The sequence below is a fragment of the Mobula hypostoma genome, chromosome 4, assembly GCF_963921235.1.
Source record: "Mobula hypostoma chromosome 4, sMobHyp1.1, whole genome shotgun sequence".
NCBI lineage: Eukaryota > Metazoa > Chordata > Chondrichthyes > Myliobatiformes > Myliobatidae > Mobula > Mobula hypostoma.
Genome location: NC_086100.1, coordinates 100649780 through 100675546, shown reverse-complemented (window position 1 = coordinate 100675546; position 25767 = coordinate 100649780). Strand labels below are relative to the sequence as shown.

The 25767-nt window shown below is 42.1% G+C and overlaps 1 protein-coding gene across 2 annotated transcripts in view; it reads left to right on the top strand.

The window, feature by feature from the left end:
• Positions 1-21534, top strand: part of tmem128 (transmembrane protein 128) — a 32195-nt gene extending 10661 nt beyond the window's left edge. The window contains exons 3-5 of one of the 2 annotated variants that reach the window (XM_063046309.1): positions 2887-3048; positions 13032-13141; positions 20558-21534. In XM_063046309.1, coding sequence (XP_062902379.1) covers positions 2887-3048; positions 13032-13131 — 262 coding nt within the window. In that variant the 3' untranslated portion in view covers positions 13132-13141; positions 20558-21534. The remainder of the gene's footprint in view (positions 1-2886; positions 3049-13031; positions 13142-20557) is intronic. The other variant, XM_063046310.1, reaches the window with a different exon arrangement.
• Positions 21535-25767: the final 4233 nt, after the last annotated feature.

Genomic DNA, 25767 nt, shown 5'->3' with positions numbered 1-25767 from the left:
GGACTGTACTCACTAGAATTCAGAAGAATGAGAGCATATCTTATAGAAACATATAACATTATGAAAGGGATAGATCAGATAGAAAGTTGTTTCCACTGGTAAGACTAGAACTAGGGGACATAGCCTCAGGATTCGGGGGAGTAGATTTAGGACAGAGATGAGGAGGAACTGCTTTTCCCAGAGAGTGTGAATCTCTGGAATTCTCTGCCCAATGAAGCAGTGGAGGCTACCTCAGTAAATATATTTAAAGTTGGATAGATTTTTGCATTAAGGGTTATGGGGAAAAGGCAGTTAGGTGGAGATGAGTCCATGGCCAATCAACCATGATACTGAATGGTGGAGCAGGCCTAAGGGGCCAGATGGCCTACTCCTGCTTCTATTTCTTATGTTCTTATGAAAGTTGTTGTTCATAAATTGGCTTAGTTAGGGTCCTGGAGTTGTACAGCTGGTCATTTGGTCCATCTCTATGCTGACCTTTAGCCACCTACATTAATTCCTTCTTTTCTTACTTATTTAAGATAGGCATCCATTAGTCTCAAGAGACCATGGATTTGCACCTTGAAAGGTTTTCAGGGTGCAGGCCTGGGCAAGGTTGTATGGAAGACCAGCAGTTGCCCATGCTGCAAGTCTCCCCTCTCCACGCCACCGATGTTGTCCAAGGGAAGGGCATTAGGACCCATACAGCTTGGCACCGGTGTCGTCGCAGAGCAATGTGTGGTTAAGTGCCTTGCTCAAGGACACGTGCTACCTCAGCCAAGGCTCGAACTAGTGACCTTCAAATCACTAGACGGATACTTTAACCACTTGGCCACACGCCAACACCTTATTTAGATGATTGTTGAAATGACTTTTAGATGTAGTGATTATGTCTGATCCTATTACCACCTCTAACAGTGCTTTCCTGATAGCATCCACAGGTGGATGTGGGGTGGAAAATTACCCCTCAGGTCCCTTTACAGCTCCCACCTTAAAACTATGCCCCTTATTATTGATACACCTACCATGGGAATAAACGATTTGATCTATCTACCTTATCAGTCCCTCTTATAATCTTGTATATTTATATCAGTTCATCCTCAGTCTTTACTCCAAGGTAAAGATCAGCCTATCCAATCTTTACCCATAATCAAGTCCTCCAGTCTATGCAGTGTTGTAGTGAATCTCCTCTGTATTCGCTCCAACACTGATAATACTCCCTATAGAGTGGCAGACGGAACTGCACACAATATTCCAAGTGCAACCTAATTGGTGTTTTGTAAAGTTCAACATAATGTCCCAATTCTTATATTTTATGCTTCAACTTGTGTTGCTATATGTCATCTTCACCACCCTAGCCACCAGTATTGCCACATTTGGAGAATTACGGATTCAGATCCCAAGAGCTTTTAGTTCCATCAATGTTCCTTACTGCCCTAACATTTACTGTATCTGTGCTATCCATATTCGACTTCCCAAAATACATCACCTCACTCTTTTCAGGATTAAGGTACTGCACCCAACTTTCCAACTGATCTGTATCTTGTACATAACTTGCCTCACCATTCTAAACCCCATGAGTTTTCAAGTCATCGGCAAATTTACTAATTATGCCTCCTACATTCACATCAAACTTGTTACTATATATCACAAGCAGCAAGGTTCCAGCACGAATTCTTGTACATGTTTAGTCACAGACTTACAATCAGTTAAAGATACAGCTTGTCTTGGATCACCTTTTTGGATAACCTAATGTGGGAGCTTGTCAAATGCCTTATTAAAGTTTGTGTAGAGAACATCTACCACATTGCCTTCATTAATATATTTTGTTAGCCTTTTTAAAAAAAAGCTCAATCAAATTAGTGAAACAGATTTTCTCTCTGCACAAAGCCATGCTGAATACCCCCAATCAGGTTATTTCAATTGTGCTTCACTGACTGAAGTGTTTTAGGATATTCTGAAATAGATGTAAGTGATACTGCTTAAGGGCAAATCTTATCAATTGCTCACATCTGTGCCTATTTCCATTTATTTTATTTAGCCATACAGTGTGAGCAGGCCCTTGGAGCCACACCACCCCAGCAACTCCCTGACAAACCCAATTAACCCTAACCTAATCCTGGGACAATTTACAATGACCAGTTAACCTAGCTGGTACATCTTTGAACTGCGAGAGGAAAACTGGAGCACCCAGGGAAATCCCACACATTTCATGAATGGTGCCGGAATTAAACTCCGGAATGTCCTGAGGTGTGTTAGCATTGTACTGACTGCTACATTACTGTGGTGCCAATGTCAGGAGAGAGAACTGCTGAATAGTAAAATGAAAGAATGTTCTAGAAGCATAATAGTGCTGAAACAGTTCATCTGTTTTTCTTTAGAATGTTGCCTGGCCTGAATTATTTTATTATTTACTTAAAATAAAGGAGTATAGCTGATAGTAGAAGTGTGTTCCACTTATGATTGCCCTCGGGTAACTTCAGTTCTATTTCTCACATGGGCTTCAGGGATCACATGCTATGTCTGTAAGCTTTCATTGTGTAAACCACAAATCTATTGGTGAATGTAAATCTATTAACTGGATTTGGGTGATCCATTATTATGCGCACACAGCTGATGTTTGTGGATCAGTAATTGTTAAGGCTAGTGATGTTATTTTATATTAATATTGTGCATTAATATAAAATCTTATTCCAATTGGCAAAACCCTGTGGCAAAGGATGATAGAGAGTAAGTGGAGAGTTCAGGACTGTTCATGGAATAAAAATATCAAATTTGAAATCCTATTTATTTATAATAGAATTTATTGTATGGTCATCGTGTACGGAAATGTTTTTTCATAATATATTTATATAGCAAAATTGAAGCTGTGTTTATTCAGCTCACAGCTTTTCTCTTTTTTTAAACCAGTCGATGGTTCCTTTTGGGCAGCTCACTACTGATAATTAGCTTGCTCATTGCTATCTACTGCATATTTTACCTGGAGTGGTACAAGGAGGTCAGAGAATATGAGCAGTATAATCCTACGCTGATTCCCTCTGCTACAGCTGCTTTTATTGCTGCATCAGTGTGGTAAGTATTTTCTTTAATTTGTCATTTTTAAATGTAAGATTAGGTTGTGATAAATACTGATGTGACTAAATTAAGTATTGTAGTCTGGCAATGCTGGAAAAAAACAATTTTTTAATATTGTGAATTAGAATTGGGAAGTTTTAATCTTAGTGGGATAATTAAATAACAATATAAATATTTTCCTTGTGTTTCGATGTTTTCTTGTCATTTTAGTAACACGAGAAAGGAAACATAATTTCTCAGTTTCTAAAGTAAAACATAGCCTTCATTCTCAAGATTTAGATGTTATTGGCATTTAATATCCCGATATGCCTTTGAACTGAAAAAGCACATTGGTGGGTCTGCCATATTATATGTCCTGAAGAGAAGATTTGCTTCCTTGAGGAACTTCAGTGAATTAGCCTGTTTTTAAAATCCTGGCTTATTTAATTACTTGAATTTAAATTCCACCAGCTAATATGGTAGAGTTTAAACTCTCATCTCTGGAACATTGGTCCATAACTGAAATTACTACATTAATTTATTTGCCTTCTATCAAAACACTGAGGTTTTACTGATAATACCATAATTTCCATTGTTCTAATATATCACACAATCTTATTTTAGTTAAGCAATGCAAATGATCTTCCCTGCCATTTTTATGTAAATTGAGTAATTCTTAAAATGATTTGACTAAAATAGTTGCATTCTTTTGTGCATTTGTATATTTCTGTTAGTTTGATGCATTTTCATGAGTTAAGTCTCTTATACTTACTTCTTCCACATTGCTATGCTTTATTCATTATTTGGAGATGGTATTGTGCCATAGAATACAACCGCAACATTGTTCCTCCTGTGAGTTCTAAGAGAAAAATTTGTCACTTAACTGCAAACAAATTTGCCTCTGCCACTTATCCTAAATTCTTCTATTGTTCAGGATATGAATTGTCCTCACCCACATCTCTCCCATTTCCCAGATGTACATCCTCACCCCATCTTCCCACTGCCTTAAGAGGGAAAGAGTTCCTCTTGTCCTTAACGACAATCCAATGAGTCTCCGCATCCAGCACATCATTCTGCACAGCTTCTGCCATATTCAATGGGATCCTACCACCAAAAACATCTTGAACTCACTCCACTCTCCACTTCCTACAGGGATCACTCCTATCATGATTCTTTAGTCCATCCATTCCTCCCCACTACTCTCCCTCCTGGCACTTGTCCCTGCAAATGGAAGAAATGCTACATCTGCCCATTTACCCTCTTCCTCACCTCAATTCAGAACCCCAAACAGTCCTTCCAAAGCTTCAAGTCTTTTGTAACCGGTGCTCTTGATGTGACCTTCCTGATTCCAGGAATGAAAGGGTTACCATATGAGGAACATCTGGCAGCTTTTGGGCTGTATTCCCTGGAGTTCAGAAGAATGAGGGGAGATCTCATAGAAACATTCCAAATGTTAAAAGGCTGAACCTATTAAATATGGCAAAGTTATTTCCCATGGTAGGGGATTCTAGGACAAGAGGGCATAACACCTGGATTGAAGGACATCCATTTAGAACGGAGATGCGGAAAAATTACTTTAGTGAGAGGGTGGTAAATATGTGGAATTTGTTGCCATGAGCGGCTGCGGAGGCCAAGTCATTGGGTACATTTAAGGCAGATAGATAGGTTCTTGATTAGCCAGGGCATCAAAGGGTATGGGGAGAAGGCAGGGGAGGGGGGATGACTGGAAGAATTGGATCAACCCATGATTGAATGACATACATTGGGGGATAGCTTTGTGAGGCATTTTTGCTCCATCTGCAACAAATGGGATTTCCTGGTTGCCAACCATTTTAATTCCAGTCCTCATTCCCATTCCAACATGGCTTCCCCTACTGCCACTATGAAGCCACTACCAGACTGGAGGAGCCTCCAATCCGAACAGCAATTTTTTCAACTTTTGGTAATATTTCCCCCCTCCTCTTCCATTTCTCAATCTGTCTTTCCTCTTACCACTTCTCCTTCTCACCTCTCCCCCGGGATCCCTTCTTCCTTTTCTTTCTCCCATGGTACACTCTCCTCTCCTATCAGATTCCTCTTTCTTTTACCTTTTTTACCTATTGCCTCCCAGCTTCTCACTTCATCCGGCCTCTCCCACCCACCTGGCTTCACCTAACAACTTCTAGCTTGTACTCTTTCCCTTCCCCCCACCACCTTATTCTGGCTTTTTCCCTATTCCTTACCAGTCCTGATGAGGGGTCTCGGTCTGAAACATCAACTGTTTCTTTCTCTCCATGGATGATGCTTGACCTGCTGAGTTCCTTCATAGTTTTATGTGTGCTACTCTGGATTTCTAGCAACTGCAGGATCTCTTGTGTTTATATTGAGCACCTGAAGAAAAAAAAATCATTTACTATTAAAGTTAATATACAACTACTATAAAATTCCTCCTGCGACTCCTAAGAGCAAAATCTATCTCCTAACCTGCAAACAAATTATTTTATCATTTGGGATATCAATTGTTTGCTGTGTGAATATTCAAAATATGAAGATGAATTCTGTAACTGTCCCAAGAATTGCAGAGTTCACAGGGAGAGCCATATAATAATCATATCCACAGCTGTAAAGCACAAGTTATGATCTACTTCCTAAATCTTTCCCATATTATTTTTTTTTCCGTTACTGTTTAGGAATCTAACATTAAGTATAGTTCCATCACTTATGAGAGAGTGGAAAATTCGAAATGTATAAAATGGGGAAAAAAATTCTTTATTTTCATTTCTGCCCATCACGTATTAACCCTCCAAGCCATTGGAAAAGTATTATTTTTATTTAATCTACTTATCTCTTCTGATACCTAATCATCTCATGCCCTGATCTGCTGTAAGGAGAATAATCAGTCATACACAACAGAAACATTGAATACTGATGACTCACCTATACTAATCCCATTTTCCAGCACTTGATCTGTAGCCTTCTAAATCTGTAGCAATTTAAAATCACAAGATACTATAGATGCTAGATCTTGAGCAACATGCACAAAATGCTGGAGGAACTCTGCAAATCAGGTAGCATCTCTGGAAGGAAATTTGGGGACCACTTGGTCAAATACCTTCGCTCTGTCTTCTGCAACAGACAGGATCTCCTGATGGCTTCCTATTCCCCCACCATCGTTTCTGTTCATGGTCTCCTATACTGTCACAATGAGGCCAAATGCAAGATAGAAGTATAATGTCTCATATTTCATCTGAGTAGTCTCCAACATTGAAAGATCTAACTTCCAGTAACCACTCCTCTCTATTTCCACCACCCCACCCCCTTTTTGTTTCCTCATTCTGGTGCCCCTCTCACATCTTTCTCATCTCTGTCCCCAGCCTCATGTCCTGCCCACCAGCTTCCTCTGGTTCCCCACCTCTTTCGCTTTATTCCATGGTCCGCTGTCCGCTCTAATGGATCCCTTTTTCTTCAGCCCTTTACTTTTCTACCTATTACCTCCCAGTTTCCAACATCACCCCTCTCCCCAACATACACACTCACCTTCCCCTTCACCTATTACTACCAGCTTGACTCCTCCTCCTTCCCCCCACCACCTTATTCTGGCTTCTTCCCCCTTCTTTTTCTGATCCTGATGAAGGGTGTCAATCTAGAATGTGGTCTGTTTATTTCCTTCCATAGGTGCTGCCTGACTTACTGAATTCCTCCAATATTTTGTGTATGTTGCTTCTGCAAGTTAAGTCTGTTCTAGATACATAACAAGTGTTGTGAGAGTACCTATTTTTCACTGCCCATCAGGTTGTGAATTTCTGAATCTAACTACTCTCGGGGTGAAGAATTGCTTCTCAGAACCCTTCTTAAACTCTTGCCTCTTGCTTTAAACATATACCCTCTCATTTTGTGCGTTGGTTCTATAAAATTTCTTAATATCTACTATAGGTATACCCCTCAGTTTTTACTTCAGTGAGGTTCAGACTCCTGTGTTACAAGAAATACAACCTACCCAGCCACCCTGATAAATGTTCCATTCCAGGCACATCCGATGAATCTCTTCTGCACTCTTTCCACTGCAATCTCATCATTCTTATTGTGTGGTAACTAGAAATTCACAAAGTTCTCTAATATTTTATAAATTTTACCGTATCCCTGCTGGTAAATTCTACAGTATGCTGCAGCTAATGAAGGCAAGTATAGCACTTGACTTTCCTACCTATGCTGCCACCTTAAAGATCCTTAGTCTGGTACATCAAGGTCTTGTCGTTCCTTAATGCATCTTAGGACCATACCAATGCTCCTCCCTTGCTAATTCTCCAAAAAAATGCATCACCTCACACTCAGCAGGAATTAAAATCTGTCATTGTTCTTCCCATCTTACCAACTTTTAAATATTATTGAACGTGTATGCTTATTGTAAGCTGCAATTACACTCACTATTCCAATTTCTGTGCTATTAACAAACTTATTAATCATACTTCCTAAAGTCATAAGCAAATTGCAAAATTATGTAGCAAACAGTTGCAGCAATGATTCCTTTGGTACACCACTGGTCATAGGCTTCCAATCATAGAAACAACCTCCATTATTACTACCTGTTCCTATTACCAAGTCAGTTTTGGATGCAATTTGCCTACATCTCTTGGATCCAATGGGCTTGGAACTCTGGACTATTCTCCCATGTAGGACCTTGTCAGGCCTTTTTGAAATCCATGTGGATTACATCAACACCACTGACTTCGATATATTTTGTTACCTCTATGAAACCTTAACTCAAGTTGGTTAGACAGGATGTCCTACTAGCAAAGCCTTCAGTCTATCTTTGATTAATCCCTGTCTTTCTAAGCATTCATTAATCGTGTCTCTCTAAATATATTCCAAATTTCTGTACCACTGCAGCACAAGCCTGTAATTATCCACCATATCCCCACTCCCCTTCTTGAATAAAGGTATCACATTTTCTGTCATTGAGTCATCTGGTATTTCATCTATGACCAGTTGAAAATTGAAAAATCTCTGCCAGAGCCCTAATCTTCTCTTTCCTAGCCTCCCATTTAATTGCTATTTCCCTCTCCTTCATCCGGTAAGCTTTTCTTCACCCTCCCCAATGCCTTCACATTCTGTCAAAAGTATTGCAGCAACTCCAGGACAAATTACTCCCTGGTTGGAGCATAGATTGTTGTAGAAGATGTAGAAAAACAATTAACTGTCCACTTTAATGACATACCACTCACCTATCTGCCTGAACTATGAAATGTCATCAACCAAAATATCTTCAATCTCCCTTACCCTCCATAGATGATCAGTCTTGATGCTGTTACACCAGAATTACCAGTTTTGATGTAAACTGGAAAGACTGATTATCTGAAATTGCTGAATTCATTGGTGAGCCTGGAAGTCTGTGGCTCAATATTTAGAAATTTCAGATAACTAGCCAAATTACAGTTTTTGTCAGAATGGTCAACTCTGTGTGACAGCAGTGAATGCTAGGGTGCTCAGCAATTTGCGTGCTGCTTGTGAGCAGTGTGGGAAGTTTGGTGTTGACCTTTCATATTCATCAGCCTGGGTCAGTTTTTCCTCTCTGTGCATGCATCCTGACCTGCATTTTCAGCACTTTCTGGTTTTATTTCTATCATTTTTTGTGGCTATGCTACCTTTCTAATTGTTCAATTTAGATTATAGAACTTAGGATAGTAGAATTTGAATGAATTTGAATTTTGAATGAATTGACTTTATTTCTTACATCCTTCACATACATGAGGAGTAAAAATCTTTATGTTACACCTCTGTCTAAATGTGCAATCATAGTAATTTATAATAAATAGAACAGTCAATGTAACATAGAATACACTCAAATCACCGTGAGTTAATTAGTCTTTTGGCCTGCTAGAAGAAGCTGACCTGGAGCCTGTTGGTCCTGGCTTTTATGCTGCGATACTGTTTCCCGGATGGTAGCACCTGGAATAGATTGTGGTTGGGGTGACTCAGGTCCCCAATAATCCTACCGGCCCTTTTTACACACCTGTCTTTGTAAATGTCCTAAACCATGGGAAGTTCACAGCTACAGATGTGCTAGGCTGTCCGCACCACTCTCTGCAGAGTCCTGTGATTAAGGGAAGTACAGTTCCCATACCAGGCAGTGATGCAGCCAGTCAGGATGCTCTCAATTGTGCCCCTGCAGAAAGTTCTTAGGATTTTGGGGGCCCATCCCAAACTTCCTGAATTGTATGAGGTGAAAGAGGCGCTGTTCTGCCTTTTTCACCACACAGCTGGTGTGTACAGACCATGTGAGGTCCTCGGTGATGTGGATGCCAAGGAACTTAAAGCTGTTTACTCTCTGAACCCCAGATCCATTCATGTCAATAGGTTTTAGCCCATCTCCATTACTCCTGTAATCCACAACCGGCTCCTTTGTTTTTGTGCCGGAACAGGCCTTTTGGCCCACGAAATTTGTACTGATGATTCCAATATAATTAATCTCTTCTGTCTGATCTGTATCCCTCTACTTCCTGCCCATTCAAAAGTCTAAATAGCTCTAGTCATGTCCCCTGGCAGCATGTTTCAGGTTCCCCTGAGTTTAAAAACAAAAACAATTTACCTTGCAATTCCCCTTCGAACATCCCCTTCCCACCTTAACCTTCCCTCTTCTTCTCCCACCTCCTTATGGTTGATGACATATCACATATCCATTCGGCTATCTACACTGTCAATCCCTTTCATACTTCTCTCAGCCTATGATCCAGGAAAATCTAACTTATAATTAAGATGGTCCAAACCATGGAACTTCTGCGTGAACCTCTTCTGCACTCTCTCTCTAAAGTCTCTATGTCCTGTGCTGTGGCAACCAAAGCTTCACACAATACAACAAATGTGGTCTAATTGAAATTTTATAAACTGCAAAATGATTTCCTGATTTACATATACAAAATGCTGAAGGAACTCAACAGGTCAGGCAGCATCTATGGAGAGGAATAAATAGTTGACGATTTGGGTTGCCACCCTTCCATAGACTGTTTATTTCCCTCTATAGATGCTGACTGACCTAATGAATTCCTCCAGCATTTTTGTGTGTTGTTCTGGATTTCCAGCATCTGCAGAATCTGTTGTGTTTGTGGTTTCCTGACTCTTATTCAATACTATGATAAATGATGGTAAGCAAGCTATTTGCTTACTTTACCACTTTCAGGACTATGGATTTGCAACCACAGCCCCTCTGTACATCCACACCCCTAAGGGTCCTGCCATTTACTGTATATATTTCTATTTTGCATTTGTTGTCTTAATACAGCGGTCCCCAACCACCATAGCAAGGCATGCGCTACCGGGCCGCGAGGAAACGATATGATTTGGTGACATACATCAAAGTTGCTGGTGAACGCAGCAGGCCAAGCAGCATCTATAGGAAGAGGCGCAGTTGACATTTCAGGCGGAGACCCTTCGTCAGGACTAACTGAAGGAAGAGTGAGTAAGGGATTTGAAAGCTGGAGGGGGAGGGGGAGATGCAAAATGATAGGAGAAGACAGGAGGGGGAGAGATAGAGCCGAGAGCTGGACAGGTGATAGGCAAAAGGGGATACGAGAGGATCATGGGACAGGAGGTCCGGGAAGAAAGACGGGGGGGGGGGGTGACCCAGAGGATGGGCAAGAGGTATATTCAAAGGGACAGAGGGAGAAAAAGGAGAGTGAGAGAAAGAATGTGTGCATAAAAATGAGTAACAGATGGGGTACGAGGGGGAGGTGGGGCCTTAGCGGAAGTTAGAGAAGTCGATGTTCATGCCATCAGGTTGGAGGCTACCCAGACGGAATATAAGGTGTTGTTTCTCCAACCTGAGTGTGGCTTCATCTTTACAGTAGAGGAGGCCGTGGGTAGACATGTCAGAATGGGAATGGGATGTGGAATTAAAATGTGTGGCCACTGGGAGATCCTGCTTTCTCTGGCGGACAGAGCGTAGATGTTCAGCAAAGCGGTCTCCCAGTCTGCGTCGGGTCTCACCAATATATAAAAGGCCACATCGCCAGAGAAAGCAGGATCTCCCGGTGGCCACACATTTTAATTCCACATCCCATTCCCATTCTGACATGTCTATCCACGGCCTCCTCTACTGTAAAGATGAAGCCACACTCAGGTTGGAGAAACAACACCTTATATTCCGTCTGGGTAGCCTCCAACCTGATGGCATGAGCATCGACTTCTCTAACTTCCGCTAAGGCCCCACCTCCCCCTCGTACCCCATCTGTTACTCATTTTTATGCACACATTCTTTCTCTCACTCTCCTTTTTCTCCCTCTGTCCCTCTGAATATACCTCTTGCCCATCCTCTGGGTCACCCCCCCCCCCCGCCTTGTCTTTCTTCCCGGACCTCCTGTCCCATGATCCTCTCGTATCCCCTTTTGCCTATCACCTGTCCAGCTCTCGGCTCTATCCCTCCCCCTCCTGTCTTCTCCTATCATTTTGCATCTCCCCCTCCCCCTCCAGCTTTCAAATCCCTTACTCACTCTTCCTTCAGTTAGTCCTGACGAAGGGTCTCCGCTTGAAACGTCGACTGCGCCTCTTCCTATAGATGCTGCTTGGCCTGCTGCGTTCACCAGCAACTTTGATGTATGTTGCTTGAATTTCCAGCATCTGCAGAATTCCTGTTGTATATGATTTGGTGATATGAGCCAGCTGCACCTTTCCTCTTTTCCTGCCACGCCCACGGTTGGGCTTGAACACACACGAGCTCATTACCCGCGCGTCATCCGTGTCAGCACGGGAAGGAGATCAACTCCTTGAGCTTGCAAATGACGACGGGCTGAAAAGTATGTTTGACATAACATCTCTGCCGGCATTCCGGATCAAAGTCAAGGCTGAATATCCTGAGATAGCTACGGAAGCACTGAAAACGTTGCTTCCATTTCCAACATATCTCTGCAATGAATGCAACGAAAACTAAATTGCGGAATAAACTGGACATAAGGAGCCCCCTTCGAGTATCGCTGTCTCCCATCTCCCCTCGATGGGACCGTCTTGTTGCAGGGAAACAAGTATTCAGCCCAGGGCTCCCACTGATTCAGCGATATTCGTGCGTTGCAATGATTTTATATGTTCATACGAGGAAAATATGCGCTGTATGTTTAATATCCAAATGTTACTTAAAATGTTATGATGCTATTATAAGTGACTTATATAAGCATATAACAATTACGGCATGGAAACAGGCCATCTCAGCCATGCCGAACGCAACTCTCACCTCGTCCCACCGACCTGCACTCAGCCCCATAACCCTCCTTTCCTTTCCCGTCCATATACCTATCCAATTTTTCTTAAAATGATAATATCGAACCTGCTTCTACCACTTCTACTGGAAGTTCGTTCAACACTTACTTCAAGCTCCCCTGTCCTCCCCTGATAATTGTCTTATCGCTATATTCATGCGAGGAAAATATGCGCTGCGTGTTTAATATTAAATTCATTAGATAAACCCTTTCAGAAACGAAATTGAGTGTATTAGCCACTTATCACCAATATTCCGGTCGTGATTAACACCCTCCCCCCCCCGTCCCTGCTGCCAACAGAATTGGCAAAAACGATTTTTAAGAAATCGGGCCATACACGCATACGCAAGTTACGCATGCGCGCTAGTGCCCGCGCAAGGCTTCATGGTCATTGTAGTCTTTTTGGGTAAACACAACTATCTGACTGCTACTCTTGTCCGTTAGCAACCCCACCCCCAGTCGGCCAGTCCGCAAGAATGTTGTCAATATGAAACCGGTCCGCAGTGCGGGTTGGGGACCCCTGTCTTAATATGCAACACTTCACACTTTTCCAGATTAAACACAGTCTGTCATTTCATCACCTTTTCTGTCTCAATTCTTTTGAAAGAATCTGTGTCACCTCACAATTGGATGTTGCATTTTGCGTGTCCGTACGTAGTACCAATTTCATTATGTCTAAACTGTAAATATATTGAAATGACTGAAATGAGACTATGTTTATACAATTAGGACCCAGTAAGTCTATAAACTATCTATTGAAGTTGTGCTTTTCTTTTACAGTTTTAATGTTGCACTGTGGCCAGTGTGGTCTTTCTTTACTCCTTTCATTCTTTTTACTCAATTCATGGGCCTTGTCATGTTTGTTTCGCTCCTGGGATAATGATCTGCAGGTAATATTCCATTGTTCTGACTTTTATATTTAATAATGCATTTAGCTTCTATTAATTTTAGATTTGAAAATTGCTGCAATTATTGATCATCTGGCAAATGATACTTAAAGGGTTGACGGTGGATATGCAATGGCAAGCATTTGAAGATCGCATGGATGAACTACAACAATTGTTCATCCCAGTTTGGCAAAAGAATAAACTAGGGAAGGTAGTGCACCCGTGGCTGTCAAGGGAAATTAGGGATAGTATTAATTCCAAAGAAGAAACATACAAATTAGCCAGAAAGAGCAGCTCACCTGAGGACTGGGAGAAATTCAGAGTCCAGCAGAGGAGGACAAAGGGTTTAATTAGGAAAGGGAAAAAAGATCATGAGAGAATGATTATGAAGAAATGAGAAAGGATCTAAAAAGCGTGGATTGGCACAGGTTGTTCTCTGGCATGGATGTGATCGGTAGGTGGGAAACCTTCAAAGCAGAAATTTTGAGAGTGCAGAATTTGTATGTTCCTGTCAGGATTAAAGACAAGGTGAATAGGAATAAGGAACCTTGGTTCTCAAGGGATATTGCAACTCTGATAAAGAAGAAGAGGGAGTTGTATGACGTGTATAAGAAGCAGGGAGTAAATAAGGTGCTTGAGGAGTATAAGAAGTGCAAGAAAATACTTAAGAAAGAAATCAGGAGGGCTAAAAGAAGACATGAGGTTGCCTTGGCAGTCAAAGTGAAGGATAATCCAAAGAGCTTTTACAGGTATATTAAGAGCAAAAGGATTGTAAGGGATAAAATTGGTCCTCTTGAAGATCAGAGTGGTGGGCTATGTGCGGAACCAAAGGAAATGGGGGAGATCTTAAATAGTTTTTTTGCGTCTGTGTTTACTAAGGAAACTGGCATGAAGTCTATGGAATTAAGGGAAACAAGTACTGAGATCATGGAAACTGTATCGAACAGATCGAAAAGGAGGAGGTCCTTGCTGTCTTGAGGAAAATTAAAGTGGATAAATCCCTGGGACCTGACAGGGTGTTCCCTCGGACCTTGAAGGAGACTAGTGTTGAAATTGCAGGGGCCCTGGCTGAAATATTTAAAATGTCGCTGTCTACAGGTGAGGTGCTGGAGGATTGGAGAGTGGCTCATGTTGTTCCGTTGTTTAAAAAAGGATCGAAAAGTAATCCGGGAAATTATAGGCCAGTAAGTTTAACGTCGGTAGTAGGTAAGTTATTGGAGGGAGTACTAAGCGACAGAATCTACAAGCATTTGGATAGACTGGGACTTATTAGGGAGAATCAACATGGCTTTGTGCGTGGTAGGTCATGTTTGACCAACCTATTGGAGCTTTTCGAGGAGGTTACCAGGAAAGTGGATGAAGGGAAGGCAGTGGATATTGTCTACATGGACTTCAGTAAGGCCTTTGACAAGGTCCCGCATGGGAGGTTAGCTAGGAAAATTCAGTCACTAGGTATACATGGAGAGGTGGTAAATTGGATTAGACATTGGCTCGATGGAAGAAGCCAGAGAGTGGTGGCAGAGAATTACTTCTCTCAGTGGAGGCCTGTGACTAGTGGTGTGCCACAGGGATCAGTGCTGGGTCCATTGTTGTTTGTCATCTATATCAATGATCTGGATGATAATGTGGTAAATTGGATCAGCAAGTTTGCTGATGATACAAAGATTGGAGGTGTAGTAGAGAGTGAGGAAGGTTTTCAGAGCCTGCAGAGGGACTTGGACCAGCTGGAAAAATGGGCCAAAAAATGGCAGATGGAGTTTAATACTGACAAGTGTGAGGTATTGCACGTTGGAAGGACAAACCAACGTAGAACATACAGGGTTAATGATAAGGCACTGAGGAGTGCAGTGGAACAGAGGGATCTGGGAATACAGATACAAAATTCCCTAAAAGTGGCATCACAGGTAAATAGGGTCGTAAAGAGAGCTTTGGTACATTGGCCTTTATTAATCAAAGTATAGAGTATAAGAGCTGGAATGTTATGATGAGGTTGTATAAGGCATTGGTGAGGCCAAATCTGGAGTATTGTGTTCAGTTTTGGTCACCAAATTACAGGAAGGATATAAATAAGGTTGAAAGAGTGCAGAGAAGGTTTACAAGGATGTTGCCGGGATTTGAGAAACTCAGTTACAGAGAAAGGTTGAATAGGTTGGGACTTTATTCCCTGGAGCGTAGAAGAATGAGGGGAGATTTGATAGAGGTATATAAAATTATGATGGGTATTGATAGAGTGAATGCAAGCAGGCTTTTTCCACTGAGGCAAGGGGAGAAAAAAACCAGAGGACATGGGTTTAGGGTGAGGGGGGAAAAGTTTAAAGGGAACATTAGGGGGGGCTTCTTCACACAGAGAGTGGTGGGAGTATGGAACGAGCTGCCAGCCGAGGTGGTAAATGCGAGTTCTTTTTTAACATTTAAGAATAAATTGGACAGATACATGGATGGGAGGTGTATGGAGGGATATGGTCCGTGTGCAGGTCAGTGGGGCTAGGCAGAAAATGGTTCGGCACAGCCAAGAAGGGCCAAAAGGCCTGTTTCTGTGCTGTAGTTTCTATGGTTTCTAATGCTGGCAGGGAACATAAAAATTGACTGTTAAAAGCTTTTATAGATATGTGAAAAGAAAAAGATTGGTTATGACAAATGTAGGTCCCTTACAGTCAGAAACAGGTGAATTGATCATGGGGAACAAGGACATGTCAGACCAATTGAATAACTACTTTGGTTCTGTCTTCACTAAGGAGGACATAAATAATCTTCTGGAAATAGTAGGGGACCGATGGTGTAGTGAGATGGAGGAACTGAGGGAAATACATGTTAGTAGGGAAGTGGTGTTAGGTAAATTGAAGGGATGAAAGGCAGATAAATCCCCAGGGCCAGATGGTCTGCATCCCAGAGTGCTTAAGGAAGTAGCCCAAGAAATAGTGGATGCATTAGTGATAATTTTTCAGAACTCTTTAGATTCTGGATTAGTTCCTGAGGATTGGAGGATGGCTAATGTGTCCCTGCTTTTTAAAAAAGGAGTGAGAGAGAAACCGGGGAATTATAGACTGGTTAGCTTGACATCAGTGGTGGGGAAAATGCTAGAGTCGGTTATCAAAGATGTGATAACAGCACATTTGGAAAGCATGAAATCATCGGACAAAGTCAGCATGGATTTCTGAAAGGAAAATCATGTCTGCCGAATCTCATAGAATATTTTGAGGATGTAACTAGTAGAGTGGATAGGGGAGAACCAGTGGATGTGATATATTTGGATTTTCAAAAGGCTTTTGACAAGGTCCCACACAGGAGATTAGTGTGCAAACTTAAAGCACACGGTATTGGGGGTAAGGTATTGATGTGGATAGAGAATTGGTTGGCAGACAGGAAGCAAAGACTGGGAATAAACGGGACCTTTTCAGAATGGCAGGCAGTGACGAGTGGGGTACTGCAAGGCTCAGTGCTGGGACCCCAGTTGTTTACAATATATATTAATGACTTAGTTGAGGGAATTAAATGCAGCATCTCCAAGTTTGTGGATGACACGAAGCTGAGCGGCAGTGTTAGCTGTGAGGAGGATGCTTAGAGGATGCAGGGTGACTTGGATAGGTTAGGTGAGTGGGCAAATTCATGGCAGATGCAATTTAATGTGCATAAATGTGATAGTTATCCAGTTTGGTGGCAAGAACAGGAAAACAGATTATTATCTGAATGGTGGCCGATTAGGAAAAAGGGAGGTGCAACGAGACCTGGGTGTCATTGTACACCAGTCATTGAAAGTGGGCATGCAGGTACAGCAGGCGGTGAAAAAGGCAAATGGTATGCTGGCATTCATAGCAAGAGGATTCGAGTACAGGAGCAGGGAGGTACTACTGCAGTTGTACAAGGCCTTGGTGAGACCACACCTGGAGTATTGTGTGCAGTTTTGGTCCCCTAATCTGAGGAAAGACATTCTTGCCATAGAGGGAGTACAAAGAAGGTTCACCAGATTGATTCCTGGGATGGCAGGACTTTCATATGATGACTATGCTTATACTCTCTGGAATTTAGAAGATTGAGGGGGATCTTATTGAATCATATAAAATTCTAAAGGGATTGGACAGGCTAGATGTAGGAAGATTGCTCCCGATGTTGGGGAAGTCCAGAACAGGGGGTCACAGTTAGAGGATAAAGGGGAAGCCTTTTAGGACCGAGATGAGGAAAAACTTCTTCACACAGAGAGTGGTGAATCTGTGGAATTCTCTGCCACAGGAAACAGTTGAGGCCAGTTCATTGGCTATATTTAAGAGGGAGTTAGATATGGCCCTTGTGGCTAAAGGGATCAGGGGATATGGAGAGAAGGCAGGTGCAGGGTTCTGAGTTGGATGATCAGCCATGATCATACTGAATGGCAGTGCAGGCTCGAAGAGCCGAATAGCCTACTCCTGCACCTAGTTTCTATGTTTCTATGTCTATGTTTCTATCTAAATTATCAATAATCCCACTTATAGGACATTTGTTCTAAACATTTGGTTCTTCGGTAAATGTAGATAAATTTTAAACATCCATGGCTCTTGCTTTAATTCCCAACCAGTAACCACAGCTAGAGAGGGTTTATCTGTTGGAGTGGAGAGGATGGAAATCATTGGGAGGCCGACATAATTTAAAAGTTTGTCTGCCAAAGTCACACGGTGAATAAATATTTCAGAGAACCCATAAGAACCCTATCTTGGCAAGTGATTATATCTGGAAAGGAGAGGTGGTGAAAAACATTTATGAATAAAAGCATTCATTTGGGTCAGTTAAAGAATGTTTTTGGAATCCAGTAAAAATTACTAAGCTAGTGGAAGATTTTCTTATGCTAAGTGATTTCGCTGTTTATTCTAGTCTCATGTTTAGCAGTAAAATATTTTGGATTTAGCTTAAACAGTTTATTACTCATTTCTAAATTCTCACGCTGATCTCTGATTGAAATAAAATTGTTGTCCACGTGTTCTTCTGACTTTACTATCCTGACTCGTAGTAAACCATCAATGCTGGGTAGCTTGTATTTGCACTTTTTATTGAAAACCTTCAAACCTACCTTTTCTTATTTCATAAAGTTGAAAAGACAACACTTGCAGCACATCCTTAAATTGTGAACGCAAACAATGCATTTCATGTTTTGATGTACATATGATAAATGAATCTGAAAAAAATAAGTACACCAATGGTGATTAAAAACAAAATTCAAGGCAATAATTTCTTGTGCTGTGTGTATTTTTGGCTGTATTTCCACTTTCTTCCCAACCTCTCTCTTGGTTGTTCTCACTGTGTCATTTATTGTAATCTAGTAGGAAGAACTAGATTAACTATTTGAAGCAATACAAGAGCAGGCCACTAGTCTGCCCATATATTGCTCATAAGCAACACACATCAAAGTTGCTGGTGAACGCAGCAGGCCAGGCAGCATCTCTAGGAAGAGGTGCAGTCGACGTTTCAGGCCGAGACCCTTCGTCAGGACTATCTGAAGGAAGAGTGAGTAAGGGATTTGAAAGCTGGAGGGGGAGGGGGAGATGCAAAATGATAGGAGAAGACAGGAGGGGGAGGGATGGAGCCAAGAGCTGGACAGGTGATAGGCAAAAGGGGAAACGAGAGGATCATGGGACAAGAGGTCCGGGAAGAAAGACAAGGAGGCGGGGGGGGGGACCCAGAGGATGGGCAAGAGGTATTTTCAGAGGGACAGAGGGAGAAAAAGGAGAGTGAGAGAAAGAATGTGTGCATAAAAATAAGTAACCGAGGGGGAGGTGGGGCCTTAGCGGAAGTTAGAGAAGTGGATGTTCATGCCATCAGGTTGGAGGCTACCCAGACGGAATATAAGGTGTTGTTCCTCCAACTTGAGTGTGGCTTCATCTTTACAGTAGAGGAGGCCGTGGATAGACATGTCAGAATGGGAATGGGATGTGGAATTAAAATGTGTGGCCACTGGGAGATCCTGCTTTCTCTGCCAGACAGAGCGTAGATGTTCAGCAAAGCGGTCTCCCAGTCTGCGTCGGGTCTCGCCAATATATAAAAGGCCACATCGGGAGCACCGGACGCAGTATATCACCCCAGTTGACTCACAGGTGAAGTGTCGCCTCACCTGGAAGGACTGTTTGGGGCCCTGAATGGTGGTAAGGGAGGAAGTGTAAGGGCACGTGTAGCACTTGTTCCGCTTACACGGATAAGTGCCAGGAGGGAGATCAGTGGGGAGGGATGGGGGGGACGAATGGACAAGGGAGTTGCGTAGGGAGCGATCCCTGCGGAATGCAGAGAGAGGGGGGGAGGGAAAGATGTGCTTAGTGGTAGGATCCCGTTGGAGGTGGCGGAAGTTACGGAGAATAATATGTTGGACCCGGAGGCTGGTGGGGTGGTAGGTGAGGACCAGGGGAACCCTATTCCCAGCAGACTGGGAGACCGCTTTGCTGAACATCTACGCTCTGTCCGCCAGAGAAAGCAGGATCTCCCAGTGGCCACACATTTTAATTCCACATCCCATTCCCATTCTGACATGTCTATCCATGGCCTCCTCTACTGTAAAGATGAAGCCACACTCAGGTTGGAGGAACAACACCTTATATTCCGTCTGGGTAGCCTCCAACCTGATGGCATGAATAGCGACTTCTCTAACTTCCGCTAAGGCCCCACCTCCCCCTTGTACCCCATCTGTTACTTATTTTTATGCACACATTCTTTCTCTCACTCTCCTTTTTCTCCCTCTGTCCCTCTGAATATACCTCTTGCCCATCCTCTGGGTCTCTCCCCCCCCCCCCCCAGTCTTTCTTCCCGGACCTCCTGGCCCATGATCCTCTCGTATCCCCTTTTGCCTATCACCTGTCCAGCTCTCGGCTCTATCCCTCCCCCTCCTGTCTTCTCCTATCATTTTGGATCTCCCCCTCCCCCTCCAACTTTCAAATCCCTTGCTCACTCTTCCTTCAGTTAGTCCTGACCAAGGGTCTCGGCCTGAAACGTCGACTGCACCTCTTCCTACAGATGCTGCCTGGTCTGCTGCGTTCACCAGCAACTTTGATGTGTGTTGCTTGAATTTCCAGCCTCTGCAGAATTCCTGTTTATTGCTCATAAGACTGTCTTTTCCCCGGACTTCCTTTCTCATCTCATCTTTAGGAACTATTCAAAGAACTGATCATGCAAACTAAATGTTTTAACTGTCAGCAGCATTTAATCAGCTCTACTTCTAGTTTGGGTTATTATATCTGCATCACAGTTATTAACTTTTCACAAAATTAGTGGACAGGTAACCTTTCAAATATAATCCTTCAGTGAACATTTTCACATTTCCTTATTTAAGTAGGATCAGAGAAAATAACCTTAATTATAGCAGTCACTGTGATTGTCCAGTTATATCGTGGGGTAAATATTTTAAATGCATACAAATGTACATAATTATTTTTACCAAACTGTATTTTTCATTTCTTCTCATTTCAGAGTTTGGTGCGTCCTGCAAATGAAAGTGTTCTTTCATAACACTGGGGTTGTCAAGTTCAGTGAATTAAACTTACATTTAAAAAATAAGCATGTATAATTTATTCTTGAACTATAATTAGATTGTGGAACTAAACTATTTTTATAAAAGCTAAAGGAAATTACAATTATGTAGTTCTGTGAATAGTGTAATTAAAGAATTTACTAAAATTTGCAAAATCATGGCCTTGGTTCGAAGATGTGATCTTCCAACATGAGTTTGGAGCTCCCTGAAAGTGCAGCTGATGTTCCCTTACTCATGGACTGCCAAGAAAATTTGCAAATATCTTTCCCAGTCATTCCCAAAAGATCCAAACTATCTTCTAATTGGTTCACTATTTTCCTTGCCAAGTCTTTTAATGGTAGTAATCCAATATTTGACCTGTTAAGTATAACCTGGTTCCATTGTTCCGTAAATGCCCTTTTCATTCACTAAGTTAGTACTGTGTTTCAGTTCTTCATGGGATGAGTGCATCCAAGCTACTTATAAAATAAAGACCAGGTTATAAAAGTTATCCCTTTAGAAATTTTGCACCAACTTGGAAGAAAACAAAAAGCAGAGGAAATCAGTGCTGAGATTGTTTGTTGCTTAACTTAAAATTGTATACTACAAATTTAAATGTGCTTTAAATAGATTGTGAGATTGCTGTAACTTCTAAGTTAATTTTATGAAAATTTCATATAACCTCGAACAAAAAGTGCAGATATTTTGTTCGATACTTTTGTAAAAACAAGCTTTAAACTTACATGGTGTTTTAATATTTCTGGATATTTAAAACCACTGGAACATGTACAAAGTAAACAAAAGTAAGCTTTTGTATTTAAAACATGCTTGTTGGCTGGTCATTCTTCAAGTTTAAAAGATTGCTGTATGTATAAAGCATGTTGTTTCCTTTACATGATGTTTTGGCCAAACACGAAAATAAATGTACTGATGTAATGATGGTGCTATACTCTCATTGTTAAAATCTTGAACACCGTCTTTGACTATATGAATTCTATTGTTCCAAAAGAACATATGGTGTCCATTTTTACGGCAAATTCTTGAGCTAATGTTATCATTGCAAAATTTTTCTGACTGGGTATTTATGAAACATGTAAACTCATCTCCCATCACCTGATTCAATACCTTCAAGTGTACATCCAGAAACTTCATAAATGCTGCCAGTGACCCAGTTGTCATCTCTCTCAAGCATTGCATTCCAGCTATTTACCACTCTTTGGATGAAGGTCCTCCTCATATACAGTACCTTCTAAGTCTTTTACCCCCTATCCAATATCTACAGTATGTCCTCTAGTTTTATTCACATGATGTAGGGAAAAAATTCCTCAACTCTACCCTTTTAATACCTCACATAATTTTAAATTTCTCAATCACGTTCACTGTTAATCTGCTCCCTCCAGGGAAAGCAGATCTAGTTTGTCCAGTATCTGTTCCTAAATGAACTCCTCCCAGGCAACATCTTGATGAATCTTCTCCACACTTTCAACAGCATTATTACATTCTTCCTATTGTATGCTGACCAAAACTGCATGCAGTTCTTCAACTGAGGTCTAACTAAAGTTTTATGAAGTTGGAGCAACACCTCCCTACTTCTGTATTCAATGCTCTGACTAATGTATTGTAATATGCCTTCCTAAGCACATTAATCATCTTCAAAGATCTATGAACTTGTACTTCAAGGACTGCCTGTTTCTCAATATTTCTTAAGTCCCTACTGTTCATCCTAGCCTTATTAATACTCCCAAAATACAACATCTCTCAGGTATATCTGTGTGCCATTTTTCAGCTCATTTCAACAACACAGCAATATCTGTGCAGCTTAAGACTTCCCACTACACCATTAACAACTCTGATAATCTTTTTGCTATCTGCAAACTTACTCAGCTCTCTTACGTCCAATTAGGAAAACAGATTATTATCTGAATGGTGGCCGATTAGGAAAAGGGGAGGTGCAACGAGACCTGGGTGTCATTATACACCAGTCATTGAAAGTGGGCATGCAGGTACAGCAGGCGGTGAAAAAGGCGAACGGTATGCTGGCATTTATAGCGAGAGGATTCGAGTACAGGAGCAGGGAGGTACTACTGCAGTTGTACAAGGCCTTGGTGAGACCACACCTGGAGTATTGTGTGCAGTTTTGGTCCCCTAATCTGAGGAAAGACATCTTTGCCATAGAGGGAGTACAAAGAAGGTTCACCAGATTGATTCCTGGGATGGCAGGTCTTTCATATGAAGAAAGACTGGATGAACTGGGCTTGTACTCGTTGGAATTTAGAAGATTGAGGGGGGATCTGATTGAAACGTATAAGATCCTAAAGGGATTGGACAGGCTAGATGCAGGAAGATTGTTCCCGATGTTGGGGAGGTCTAGAACGAGGGGTCACAGTTTGAGGATAGAGGGGAAGCCTTTTAGGACCGAGGTTAGGAAAAACTTCTTCACACAGAGAGTGGTGAATCTGTGGAATTCTCTGCCACAGCAAACTGTTGAGGCCAGTTCATTAGCTATGTTTAAAAGGAAGTTAGATATGGCCCTTGTGGCTACAGGGGTCAGGGGGTATGGAGGGAAGGCTGGGTTCTGAGTTGGATGATCAGCCATGATCATAATAAATGGCGGTGCAGGCTCGAAGGGCCGAATGGCCTACTCCTGCACCTATTTTCTATGTTTCTATGTTTCTAAGTCCTTCATGTATATTACAAACAACAGTCTACATGTGACCTACATGGATTTTAGTAAGGCATTTGACAAGGTTCCACACGATAGGCTTATTCAAAAAGTCAGAAGGCATGGGATCCAGCGAAGTTTGGCCAGGTGGATTCAGAATTGGCTTGCCTGCAGAAGGCAGAGGGTTGTGGTGGAGGGAGTACATTCAGATTGGAGGGTTGTGACTTGTGGTGTCCCACAAGGATCTGTTCTGGGACCTCTACTTTTCGTGATTTTTATTAACAACCTGGATGTGGGGGTAGAAGGGTGGGTTGGCAAGTTTGAAGATGACACAAAGGTTGGTGGTGTTGTAGATAGTGTAGAGGATTGTCGGAGATTGCAGAGAGACATTGATAGGATGCAGAAGTGGCAGATGGAGTTCAACCCGGAGAAGTGTGAGGTGGTACACTTTAGAAGGACAAACTCCAAGGTAGAGTACAAAGTAAATGGCAGGATACTTGGTAGTGTGGAGGAGCAGAGGGATCTGGGGGTACATGTCCACAGATCCCTGAAAGTTGCCTCACAGGTAGATAGGGTAGTTAAGAAAGCTTATGTGGTGTTGGCTTTCATAAGTCGAACAGTGTTTAAGAGTCGTGATGTAATGATGCAGCTCTATAAAACTCTGGTTAGGCCACACTTGGAGTACTGTGTCCAGTTCTGGTCGCCTCACTATAGGAAGGATGTGGAAGCCTTGGAGAGGGTACAGAGGAGATTTACCAGGATGCTGCCTGGTTTAGAGAGTATGGATTATAATCAGAGATTAAGGGAGCTAGGGTTTTACTCTTTGGAGAGAAGGAGGATGAGACATGATAGAGGTGTACAAGATATTAAGAGGAATAGATAGAGTAGATAGCCAGCACCTCTTCCCCAGGGCACCACTGTTCAATACAAGAGGACATGGCTTTAAGGTAAGGGGTGGGACATTCAAGGGGGATATTAGAGGAAGGTTTTGTGCTCAGAGAGTGGTTGGTGTGTGGAATGCACTGCCTGAGTCAGTGGTGGAGGCAGATACACTCGTGAAGTTTAAGAGACTACTAGACAGGTATATGGAGGAATTTAAGGTCGGTTATATTGGAGGCAGGGTTTGAGGGTCGGCGCAACATTGTGGGCCGAAGGGCCTGTACTGTGCTGTACTATTCTATGTTCTATGTAAGGGTCCTAGCACCAATTCTTGTGAGAATCCAAACACAAAAACAACATTCTACCATTACCTCTCCGTCTCCTATTGCCAAGCTAATTTTCGATGCAGTTTGCCAACTTGATTTAGATCTCATGGCTCTAACCTGAACCAGTTTCTCTTATGGAACTTCATCATAGGCCTTACCAATGTTCATGTATCTCATACCTACTGCCCTCCCCCGTCAATATCATTTGCTGTCTGTTCAAAGAATTCAGTTAAGTTAATCACCCTTCTCACCTTAAATGCATGCCCTTTGGTATTAGGCATTTCAACCCCAAGGAAAGTATACTGTGCTTAATCTACCTATGCCTCTCATAACCTTATAAACCGCTATCAGATCTCGCCCAGATTCCTCCACTCCAGAGAGAACAACACAAGTTTGTCCAGCCTCTCATTATAGCACATGCCTTCTAATCCAGGCAGCATCCTGGTTAACCTCTATTGCACCTTTTCCAAAGCCTCAACATCCATCCTATACCGGGCAACCAGAACTGTACACAATCCTCCGGATGCAGCCTAACTGGAGTTTATTAAAGCTGCAACATAATTTCCTGACTTTTGAACTCAGTGCCTCAACAAATAAAGGCAATCATTCCATATGCCTCCTTGACCACCCTATCAAACTACGTTGCCACTTTCAGGGAGCTATGAACTTGGACACCAAGATCCCTCTGCTCATCAACACTTAAGGATCTTGCCCTTAACAGTGTACTAACCCTTTACATTTGACCTACAAAGGTGCAACACATTTGACTGGGTTAAATGCCATCTGCTTTTTTATGATTATACCGGTAACTATTCTTTACTATTCTTCTACACTATCCACAATACCACCCGTCTTTGTACCATCTGCAAACTTACTAACCCACCCATCTATATTTTCACCCATGTCATTTATATACATCACAAACAGCAGAGATCCCAGTACAGATCCCTGTGGAACATCACTAATCACAAACCACCAGCTAGAATAAGTCCCTTTTACCACTACCTTCTGTCTTCTATAAGCAAGCTAGTTCTGAATCCAAATGACCAATTCGCCATGGATCCCACGCATCTTAATCTTCTGGATGAGCCTTCCATGAGGGACCTTGTCAAACGGCTTACTAAAATCCATGTAGACAACATCCACAGCTCTACTTTCATCAAAAAACTCACATTAGTAAGACACATCTTGCCCTACACAAAGCCATGCTGGCTCTCCCTAGTTAGGCCACGGTTTGCTATCACTGACGTGAGAGTCACTAGGCCATTGTTAACAGGATCATCCCTGGTTCTCTTCTTGAATA